This window comes from Cyanistes caeruleus, chromosome 7, assembly GCF_971803275.1.
Source record: "Cyanistes caeruleus chromosome 7, bCyaCae1.hap1.1, whole genome shotgun sequence".
Lineage (NCBI taxonomy): Eukaryota > Metazoa > Chordata > Aves > Passeriformes > Paridae > Cyanistes > Cyanistes caeruleus.
The window spans coordinates 32,165,741-32,177,870 of NC_141707.1; the positions used below are offsets into that span (position 1 = coordinate 32,165,741).

The window sequence follows — 12,130 nt, forward strand, 5'->3', positions numbered from 1 at the left end:
ATGGAAATGAACACTGAAAACAAAGTATGCCTTACAAGAGGTGGTTTCCTGGGATATAGGGACCCTTTATGTTTTCTCTGGGCAACACAGAATGGAAAGTCAAAACACCGAACTGACCATAAAGGAAGAAAAACAGAGAGACCACGAATCAGTTAAAAAATATTCTTTCAAAAAAATTTCTTTACATGTATCATTAATAATCCATATGGAATTTACCTCTTTGATGCCCACCCTTTTCAAATGGTGGCCAAATATTCAGAAAAAATTACTGGTAAGTCATAGCATGCGGAAATGCCTTACTCTAGTATACACAGGGCCAACAAATCAAAAGAGCCTGCTTTCTTATACAAAATAATTAAGAAATTAGTTCATATAAACTGTATACTTGCCAATAGAAGAAGCAGGCTATGGATAATAAATGCCCTTTCTCCCTCAACTGTACCAAGTGAAGTTGGTGCTGTAGTAGTGCTACCATAAGGGAAAAGACAAAGTGGGATGAGTTTCCTGGTAATGAAAGTTCAGAAAAATATTGCTACTGCTTTGGTAAGAGGTGGGTCCTGTTCAAGTCCTTTCTTAAAATACAGGATGTATTTTAGCCCCTTGAGATGCAATCTTTTCTCCTACCTGATGGCTTTGTCTAAGAGACACCAGCTAGCAACAGTGCTGCAAAAACTTGGATGAAATCCTATTTTTAAAACCACCATATACACACCTACCTGTATGTGTGTGTGTGTGTGTGTGTGTGTGTGTGTGTGTGTGTGTGTGTTTTTCCCTGGTTAATCAGCCTACATGAGGCTTAAACTGCCTTGAACTACCAGACAGTGTCCCTTTAGGGAAGGTGCAATAGAATGAACATACAGTTCAAAAATCTGAAACTTGTTAACTTAAACTACACAATAGTTAGGCTACTCAAATCTTACCACCTTAAAAATGCACACAGAACTACTTATCGTACCATACTGTATACTTCAAGACAAAGTACTATTCAAAAAAACATATTCATGGTACAGGGATAAACTTTGCAGTTTATTTATACTGTGAAATGCAATGAAAACTTCTGATCACTCTCCTAGGCTGGAAAAAGAAATCCCATTCACTAGCATCATTCACCAGTTTGGGTTGGTAAAATTGTAGTGACTTTTACTAAGCAAACACTAAAAAATAGGGAAATCAAATGCCCACTTCTTCAGCTTTCAGGGATACTTCAATAAATTTAGTAATTGGAATTGTCAAAATTCTAGACAGAGAATTAGAACAGTTTTTACAGAAGCTAAAAATACCCAATCTCAATTATATGGAAAAGAATTACTGGAGCAGCTGTATGAGATGAAAATGAAGCAACCGTATCAAACCTAAACATCTAAAAATGGTTTTATTTTTTTGAGAAATCAAAAACTATAAAGTTGGCTAAGTGCTCTATGTTAATCGTTATGAGTAGGTAGGGTAAGGTACAATTCAGCTTTTAAATCTTGGAATACACTGTTTGTGTAAGCATTTTGCAATTGGGAATGTCATCTACAGAGTATTTTAACTAAAACTTCAAAATCTCGGTTTCTGCATATGAAAAAGTCATTAAAAAGTTACATCTAGATTCAGCTGTACAAAGAAATACACATTACTTCGGGAATGAAGTAAAGGCTTTAGCAGTTAGGCATTTTGCTTAAAAAAGTGTTTAAAGTATTTTAAATTAATTAGACTTTTAAATAGTAGATTTAGTCTATCAGAATTCATTTTCTTTCCCTCCAAACACAACTCAAGGTAATACAAAGCAGAAATAAAGGGCACATGGTCTCAAATTATTTTTGAGAGAGACTGAAGATTGTTCTAGAAAATGCTTTCTTTTAAAGCCATATTTGTTTGACTTCTGAAACTTACTTGTTTGTTCTGTGTGTTTAGTAGACCTTGATTCCCTGCTGAAGAGCAATGACTATGCTGACAAGCTTAGAAATGACAATGTGAATAGTATCAGACAATAAACTGTCCTCCCAAAGCATACAAGGAAACCAGCAAGGAAACAATCATGGGGGAAAGTCTTACCTGGGGATTTTATTTTAAAATTTCATAGAAGGTAAAATATTTTCTGGATTCAAACAACTGAATAATAAACTGCCTTTTATAGGGGCACCAACATCAGGCAGCTCAATGACTGATGGCTAACGAAAAAAAAATTTTAAAAAAGAAAAAAAGAGAAAAAGAAGCAGTTATTGGTCTTGCTAATATCAGCTTACTTTTGTTTTAACATAGCGCTCTTAAAAGCTGTACAGAACTCCATCTTATACAGAGCAACCCCCTTTTGACAAATGTGTTCTAAAGTGCCAGTATTATTTACAAAGATTTCTTAGCCAAAAGTCTGGCCCGTTGTGGCATCAGGTGAAGAAGTCATCCCAGCTCTGCTATCATTTACATTCACCAAGGGAAATTCTGGGAAATCAGCACTTGTCCCTGGTCCCCGAAGGTTCACCTGTCCATTGGCAGTGCTAAACTGAGAGGATATTCCAGCTCTTGCCCCATGGTACTGAGCTCTAAAGGGCTGCTCAAAGGAGCTAATTTGATATGCTTGATGAACAGACTGTGCCTCTGCTTTCTTCTGAGAAGTTACTTGATCCAAGAAGTCCTGTGTGGAGGAGGAAGAAGAATGATTTGCCTCATCACCTGAAAAGGGAAAAGGGTGCTGAGAATCACCAACCATTAGTCCAAAGTGAGACTTGTCTGGAGTTGTTCTTAATGGAGAGTTCATTCCCGACCGAAAGCTATTGACGGGTATAGATGTGTAGACCTTCTCCATGGAAGGAAATGCTGGCTGGGTTGTAAGAGTCTGGTTATCAGTCACAAAATTAAGGCTCGGGTTGTTCAAATAGGCATCATTTTGGCTAGTTCTGTCCAAAGCTTGTTGTAAAAACTTGGAATATTCTTGTAACATACTAGCTTTATCTGATGAGGAAGCTTGAGAGCTTGTTCCGACCGTCTCAGATTGAGTCACCTCAGATACTTCAGCGGAATTGATGGATATACTGGAGGTCACTTCCGTGTCAGCCACACTGAAAGAGATCTCATGCTGTCCATTAGCCTTGTGTGAATAATGATCTAACAGAGTCTGCAGTACCTCATCTGGAATGACATTTTTGTCATGGTTACCTTTAATTTCAACATTCAGTGCCTGCGTGTCTAGTATTGAGGCTGTAGCAGTTTCATCAATGACACTGGCCACAGCTGCCTGCGTTACTGAAGGTTGAGATGCTATGGTACTTACATTCAAGGCATATTCTCGACTGTTGTTGCTAGCTGCTTGTAGATACCTCTTCTTCTTTAAAAACTGCATTGCATCATCATAATTAGTGCTGCTGTGTACAGGTTTACTGGGCCCTTCCTGTAATGTGTCGACTTGATCGATGTCAGCATTACCTTCAGAGTCCAGTAAACTTTGCTTATCCACAAGATCGAAGGCATACTTTGAAACCTTGCTGTCTTCATATGTAGATAAAGGTGAAATGGTTTGACTTTGCTCAAGTGGCTGCTTTAGACTCCTCTTGTTGACCTTTTTGAGAACGAGCTTCGGTGGGTGTATTTCTCCAGAATTTGCTTCCTCTAAGTGCGATCCACCGACCGAAGAATGTGGCATCTCAACAGCATATTCCGCTACCATGTATTCATCTTTTACTTTAGTACTAGAGGAGTACAAAGGCAAATAGTCATTTTTGTCCTTCTTGTGTTCTGATTTATCTGAACTTTCTTTATCCCCAGATTTTGTTTTCTCTGTTTTCTGCCTTTTCTTCTTTGGCAAGGAGCTGTCTTTCAGAGGCGTAGAGAAACCAGAATCTTCCTCCGATGGCAAAAAGCCAACTTTGGTGGCACTTCTGTTGGGTTTCTTCTCGCGGTTCTCATGGCACATACGTTTGTGTTTCAGCACACGATCAGTCCTGGAGAAATACTGGAAAAGATGATAGTGGTGATTAGGATTATTGTTACTATTACTATTATCATTCTTATTATGAAAAAATAAATATGTTAGCAGAAAGAAAAGAAACCTTTCATTCTAATGATTTCACTTGCTGATTCACAGTGTCAAACGAGCATACAGTCAATAAAATCAAGCACAGCCAGCTGTGACTCTGCTCCACCTGTGCACCAAGACAGCCCATCTTGACAGAAAAAAACATTCATTATATATTTATCAGTATAAAATGGAGAAAGCCCCATCTGCAATACTGGGGAATTAACTGGTGTTTTGGTTTTCAATCACTAAGTCATCTTACCTGCAAACAATATTCACACTGGTAAGGCTTCTCTCCACTGTGAGTTCTTTTGTGCCTTTCCATGTGATACTTCTGAATAAACCTCATACCACATTCATCACAACGAAATGGCTTTTCACCTGATAAAAAACACATAGCAATATTAATCTAAAAAGAATAAATCAACATTTTTCCATAAAATTACCAGGTCAAATACTACATTCTCTATTAGAAGCAGTAAGAGGATTTAGTCTATTGAAAAACAACATAGGGCTTGCTTACATCACTATTTTTTCAATACTCAGTTGCTGATGCCTCAAATTACTTTAAGCTTTTTATGCTAAAAAAACCCCACCTTTAAAACTAAATCCTTATTCCTCTTTCTAATGCAGGAGCAGGTATCTTACACCTAACAAATTAAGAACTTCAAAGATGGTCTTCCTTAATTATTGCTACAGTATGCCTTTTTCAGGGCAGACAACTGTATAAAAATACCTCAGTCCTCTCACCAACTCATTAACTCAAGCCCATCCCTTCTAGGAGAGAATTAATGCATTTCCAAACTTTGACTATAACATTTTGGAGGGTGCCTTCTATTTTTTTCATATTTTTTCCCTTATCTGCATGTGAAATTGAGAGAACTGTTTTGAAAAAGTCCTACTATTTTGGTTGAAACCCAAATTTATAATTTTTTTTTTTTTGAACTAATTATTTTAAAACATTTTTTTAATTATGTCAAAACCCAAGAAACCTCTGTAGCAGAACCTGCATTTGCATACTTACAGGTTTCTCATTTTGGTTACTTTGTTTGCTTGTTTTCGTTTCTGGTTTTTTTCTTTACTTTCAGGAAATACTCCTTCAGACAATATGCACTGTCCTGAACTCATCTTCAGTTCCTCTCCTTATTTTTTCCTCACAAAGAACAATCCTTTCTGAGCAGGGAGTAACTCTATTTTTATTTCTTTTCACTTTTGCCTTACATCTTCCCTATGATATTTTTCTCTAGGTTTCTATGACAAAACCTAAAAATTTCAAATGCATTGAAAAGTTAGTTTTGCTTTTGTAGAAGTTCACTATTATTTACTAGAACTCACCCTGAACAACAGCAATCTCTCCTCTTAGTATATACTATGAAATCTTTTGGGCTGACATAGAGGTCAGAGATTGTCTTGGCAGCATCTGTCAAAACCCTCTTTGTTCTGGATACTGCATTGCACTGATTTTTGGGATATGAACCATTTATTTATGTCTTGTTTCCAGAAATATGTGGACTACTGCTATTTTCTGAGGTAGTTTTATTCTTACTAATTATGTTATGAACTGTTGAATTACCAACAATTAGTTATTAAAGTTTAAAACTTTAAATTAATAGATTTTTTTTATTTAAAATGTTGACAGTTTGTATTTTCCATTTAGAATAGAGAAATTTATCCACATCCTACAAATGGCAATACAGAACCTTAAAATAAGATTCCAGTATTTATAGAAACTAGAATGGAAAATATCTGTATCACCCACACATGTGCTCCTAGTCAGATCATTAATGCCCAGAGTTTCAACTTCCTTAATTCCAAGCAATTTCTAAATCTCTCTCTTTGTAAGCCTATGTCCTATTTCCAATTATTAATTCTTACCTCTCCACGTGGCTTCTCAGCCAATCCCTTTCTTGGATGAAGAAATTCCAATTTATTCTCTCCTAAATCAAATTATCTCCTCTCCTCAGATCTCTCAGCTTCCATCAGTTCTTTTTCTACAGGCTCACAGCCCCAGCATTCTGCATCTCTTTTTTCACTTGACTTAGAGAACTTTACCATTTCTTGCTTATTAATAAGCACCACAAAATTTTGCTTTTTTTTCAACACCCCTTGTAAGTCCTAACACCTATCATATCATTCCCTCTCATCCTGCCTATAAACAAATCCTCCTCTCTGGCCTATTTCTTAACTTTCAAACTCCATGTTTATTCTTCATGTTCTCTTTATTTGTTAGGCACCCTCACAACTACGGTGCCATAGTCCCAACAACCCTGTTCAGGCTTTCTGAATCAAATTCCAGTCCTTGCCTTCCATTCTCAGGATGCTGAGGCAAGACATTTAGACCTTACTGTTCTTGTTTGATACATGGGAACTCTTCCATTCTGAAGACTACTACTTACTCCCTGCTACTTATTGTTTGTTCCACAATTCTGTGGTGTTTTTTTTTTAAATTGCCCCTTCAAACAACTCTCCATACTTTGTTTCAAAGTTTGCTTTCATGCTACCTTAGATTTATTTTAGAGAATGGAGTGGCTGTTTGGGTTGAAAACTATCCTGAGCCTTAAAGCAAGATAGCTGAATCCTGTTCTGGCCTTGAACAGCCCTCTGAGGAGCCATCCTGCAATCCCAGGAAATGCAGAACACTTCATTAATGCACTTACCTGCAGCCTTACACTCATTTCTGTAAGTGAATGCACACGGAGTGCCTTAACATTTTCCTACTCAAGCTGACTATTTGCTGGCAGAAGACTCCCCAGCTACCTATTCCCATTTCAAGGCTTAAACAGGGCCAAACAGGGGTCTGTGGCTTTTAGGTGGATTACAATCACCAGCTATTTTGGAGACTTTCAGGGCACATAAAAATGCACTGCTGGCCATGCCTTAAGAGAGAGAAAGATCTGGGGACACTGCCCTGGAGTTAACTCAGCACAGTACAGAAAATAGTATTTTTAAGTAGAATTCCAGAACACTCTGAAAGTAAGATTAAGAAAACCTTTGTGAAACTGACACCATACTTAATTTTGGCTTTAATCTTCATATGGAAGATAATGTTAGAAAAAGATTAAAAATTAATATGAAGATAGGCTTCCAATAATAATTTCATCCTAGCAGAAGCCAGAAACTTCAGATGCCTTCCGCAATTTTGCTGCACTTTTCAAACAGGATCTATTGCAAATGGAGGAGATCATTAATAACAGTCTTTTGATAATGCAGGGAGAATCCAGGACACATTTTTCTGAAATGTCTTGGTGAGTGGGAAAGAATCAGATGTATAAAAAAACCTCAAAATTTAAAAATACAATAAAACAATTAACGCATTATTTATGAAAACAGCCCATGTGCTGTGTCTATGTTTGCATCTATTAAAATCAAGCAATAGAACTATTCATCCAGTGTAGTACAAATATTATGTGTATAAAGGCTATAACAATTACAAACCCAGGCATTTTAAAGTCTAAACAGACAAAAAAACAAATTATAAAATACCAAAGAAGGCAATAAAAAAATCAGCATGACTGAACAAGTAGGCACTTGAATTGTTAGCCCCAGTGGTGTTTTATTTTTTTAATGTAATCTTAGATTTTGTGTTTAAAATGGAAAGTAGGCTGGCTTACACAATTAGGACACATGAACATGAGTGGGGTAAGGTATATAGAAACATCTCTAAGCAAAAAGTAAGCAGACATATTTGGGGAAAAGAAAAAAAAAAGAAATGAACATTCAGCATCTTCTCCAACCTCGTAAACAGAAAATATTTTCGTACCAGTGACTCTTCCCTCTCTTACAACTAAAACAGCAATTTTCTGTATCATTAGGGACAAGTTTAGCAGCAGGGTTCCAACACTGCTGCCCTCCTCTACACACAATTATAAGCAAATTTTGTATTAATGCAATGTCTGCTTTTAGATGCAACTGTTTAATTATTTACACAGAATAAGGCTGTTCATTGATTGCTTCCTAACCCCCTCACAACATTTTCTTTGAAGGAGTGGTTCAGAGAACTAAAGTCAAATCAGACTGGAAATAGCTGGGGCACCTGTAACTGGGGGCTTGAAACATGCTTGTAATGGGGCTTCTACCTGTTACTACTCTCCTTCATTGGTTTAAAATAAACTGGAAAAATTGATAAAAATCTTTAAAAGAGAAAGAGATTTCCTGTTCCACATCAGTATTTTGAACACTGTACAAAAGCTGGTACTAAAAGAGGAGATATTATTCATGGAGATAAAAATGTAATATAAAAAAAGTATTGAATAAAGTTAAGAAACATTTTTTGGGTATGAATAATACCAACAGATCTTTACTTTTATCACAGTAAAACACAGACCCACTGCTCACTTTCCCATTAGAGAAGCAAGCTGAAAATTCAGTTTTTCTGGATGGGTTTAGTTATGCAGCCCTGAACAAAAGTCTGACTACACAAACAGCTAAGGGCCAGTAGTGAACACTGTCATACAGAGGTGAAAGCACAGACAGGTATGCACAGTGCCAATTAGCTACACTGTAACTGGGAAAAGCCAAAAATTAAACACTAGTTAAATTCTTGTTAACTAAACAGCCTTCAGAAAAAAAAAATTGCCACTCCTGGAAGCTGGGTTTTATGTGTTTTCTCCTAATCATTACTAGCTGTCACCTAGGAAAACATCCATGATTTAACAAGTTAAACACAAGCACCATCTTCTACTTTCTGAGAAACAACCAAACTATACCTCAGGATGCTGAGGAAAGGAGGAAACACAGTTATCTAAAAAAAGTCAGATAACAATATGGTTAATTAGTTAAATTAGGTACCTTTTTCTCTGTTAAACAAAGACTAGCATATGTAAGAGCTGGCATAAAAACCTACAATCCCACCACACCCACCCCCTCCCTCCAAAGCTTACAATCGACACAGATTCCTCATTAGAGCTAGAACCTAAATTTTAAAAGATAATTAAATCAATTTATAAAATATTTGCAGTCAGGTGTTAATTAACTATATTTCCCAGACTCTCATTTTCAAAGCCAAGTACAGGGAATAATCCTCATTTGAAAAAAAAAAAAAGAAAATAAAAAAAAAAATCTTCTAAAAAATGTGAAGACTGCACTTAAATTTTTGCCTGTTGGGGGGTAGATAGATGGAAGGGACTGAATAAGCATTCTTTTCAAGAATAAGTATCTACACAAAGTGGAGGCAGCATGGTTCACCAATTCAGAGCCAGAGGAAAGACTAGGAGCAGAACAAAGACACTGGACAGAAGAATGGAAGACTCTTCTGTGCCTGACTGGCTGAAGGAAACCTACTTAGTCTGGACTCATGGCAACCTAGGATACAAAAATCCCATGAACAACAGGGCATTTGTGCATGTAACTCCCTGTACGCTGCTCTGAAAATTCATTTTGCAAAGTTTTTTTTCCCCTCTCAACCCTTCCACATGCACACACTGCACTGCGTGTTAGTAGCTTTCATATCCATTTAAATGCTACAGCCAAGAAACACTGTGCACATTCACCAGCTCTGCTTTTCTGAAAAAGAGGCTGAGAAATTGGCATCTAGTCCAAAAGGGACCATATTACAAAATATTTAAAGAGGGATTAAAAGGCCATGCACCAAAATGCCAAAAACCCAATGAAACCAAACCTGTTAAAGAATGTGGTTCTGTGTGGTGCAACAAGATAAAAAAATTAAACATATATAAACTTTAACTCTCTTTGGCTTAAAGCTTCGGGCCTTATTTGACCTATATTGCGTATTTTTAAACTAAGACTCTTCTTTTTAGAACAGTTTTGAATTAAACCCAAAAGAAGAAAAAAATGTGAAAAGAAAAGCTGATACTAATACCTTTCGGGTTAGGCATTTTGGCCATTTTAGTCCTGGCACTTTTCCATCAAATTCAAATACAAACAAACAGACAAACAAACAAATAAATCTATGGAAATGTAATTTGGAAGTCCCCCTTGTCTGAATTAACTTGATACAACAAAAGACAGAACTGGTTAACGAACTTTGACTTTTATGAATGCACAAACTTCAGGATTTGCTGCTCTGGGGTTATTTATAGAAAACTACTTTCAGATCTGCTTAGTGGACTTCATACTCATTTTACAGCCAAAGGAAAGTGGAACAAGTTGAAAGCACAAAACTAATTTCTTTTAAAAAGCTTTATAACTTTATAACAGGTGTTAAATTAAAACAAACTATGACAGGGTTTTAGGCTGCATATTTATTACCAGAAACCTTGCCTGAGTGGGGAAACAGTTTTTAAGCACGCCAGTAAAGATACTCAAGGCACTATACTCACCAGTATGAATCTTCTCATGCCTCTGTAGCAGGTACTTCTGTATGAAACGCATGTCGCACTGACTGCACTGAAATGGTTTTTCACCTTGAACAATATAATTCCACATCCATAAGTTAATAACTACACACTGTTGTTTCTGATAACTATTTTTGAGGAATATTAAAATGTCTATTAAAAACACCAGCATCTGAGCGAATTCCAAAAATACCCTGATACCAAAAAACATTTGCCTTACTACGGATATGAACTGCAGAGTTCTCTCCATGATCCTAAGAGTCACATTAACACTAGCACAGAAGAGTGATCTGGAATGGCTGTAATTTCCTCATGAGCAAGATCAATCAGGATGCTGGCATAGACTGCATTCAGGATACTGGCAAGCTATTATAACAGTAAGTACCTTTTTCACTTCTCCGAACAGAGAGATACCTCATCTGGCAAATAAACAGCCGCAGCACATTTTACAAAGGGGTCAATTTTTGGCACTTAGGCTACAAGTCAACCCATTACTTTCTGATAAAGAAAGAAAAGAAACCTTGTAAACAGTTAGCTCTTCAGTTTATTAAATATATGTTGATTCTTTTTTTTTTTCTGATATTCTTTTGACACTTTGGTGCATGGAATCTCTAAGCTTAGATGCCAAGTTAGCTACAATCTTAAAACTGAAATTCGCATAGAGCTGAAAACATTTTTAACATAAGTAAACAACTCTTTATATAATAGAAAAGACAAATTTGAAGTCAAGCAGTACCTGTATGAATGAAGACATGTCTCTGTAAATGGTAGTTGGTTCTAAAGGCAGCATTGCAATGCTCACAAACATGAGATTTGTGGGTTTTCAGACCAAGTGATCCATCCTCATTTATTGTAAGGATCTATTTTAAAAAGAGTAAAATTTGTTCTCACACTACCCTCTAAAGATGTCTTATTAACTACAAAAAAAAAAAAACATTAATTTTTTCGATGCAGAAAATGCAAATATTTCAGGTAAAACAATGCTAATTTCTACAAAACTATGCGTTAAGCTTCTAATACACATTTCCAGTTGCAGTCCAATCCAACCCGTGTCTCGGTGTGCATTAAGAGCTATTTCAACAGGACGGAGACAAAAGCAGCTCATGGAAAATCAGCTTAGAGCGTCCCTAGGCACAGCTGAGTCACTTTATACGCTACTGTTTATTTTGTCCGTCTGTTGGAAAGGATGCAAAGTAATCAAACCACTCCTGGGCACTAAACCATGGACAATCGTATTTTAAAGCAAAAGTGAAAAGTTATATTCTTTTTTTCAAATCACAACTCTAAATGTTTGCTAAAAGTCATTAAAGCTTAACCAGAATAATCATATATATTATCTACATCTATATAATACCAATAGTCTTAAAGGTAATATTATAATTTAAAAACCAAAATCCCAAAGCCAAACAACCAAGAGAATAGTATTATTCTTCTCCCCTTTTAGGTTTTTCACTCAATAAAGTATTGCTCAGTTAATATACATATTAAAGCATCTCCTTGATGACTTCAACTGGCCACACTCAATTGCTCTGCTGTCAAACAAAGCCGCTATTTTCATATAAGGTTAAAAAAACTTAAATTAAAAAAATGCACCACATCTACCTTATTCAATAAAGCTAATTACAGGTTTTCTCTAATTTATCAAGAAGAATAAAAATAGAAAGCTAAACCAAACCCCAAAATCTCTACTATCTCTGGCAAGAGAATAAGAAAACCAGTAAACAATTACATTTATAAAAGTCTTGCTTAACTGCAAACACAACTATAAAGAAGAGCTTAAGGAACCTTAAATAATACAGTTTAGTCCCTTGTTATTAACAAAAAATAAAAGTATGATGGGAAAACA

General features: G+C 36.1%; 1 protein-coding gene across 6 annotated transcripts in view; it reads right to left on the reverse strand.

Annotated features, from left to right (window-relative positions):
• Nucleotides 1-1,355: 1,355 nt before the first annotated feature.
• ZNF148 (zinc finger protein 148) overlaps nucleotides 1,356-12,130 on the reverse strand; it is a 35,306-nt gene continuing 24,531 nt past the window's right edge. For all 6 annotated transcript variants that reach the window (XM_086896643.1, XM_086896641.1, XM_086896644.1 and 3 more), the window contains 4 exons: nucleotides 11,021-11,144; nucleotides 10,270-10,353; nucleotides 4,254-4,372; nucleotides 1,356-3,928 (listed from right to left, as the gene is read on the reverse strand). In XM_086896643.1, coding sequence (XP_086752769.1) covers nucleotides 2,339-3,928; nucleotides 4,254-4,372; nucleotides 10,270-10,353; nucleotides 11,021-11,144 — 1,917 coding nt within the window. In that variant the 3' untranslated portion in view covers nucleotides 1,356-2,338. The remainder of the gene's footprint in view (nucleotides 3,929-4,253; nucleotides 4,373-10,269; nucleotides 10,354-11,020; nucleotides 11,145-12,130) is intronic.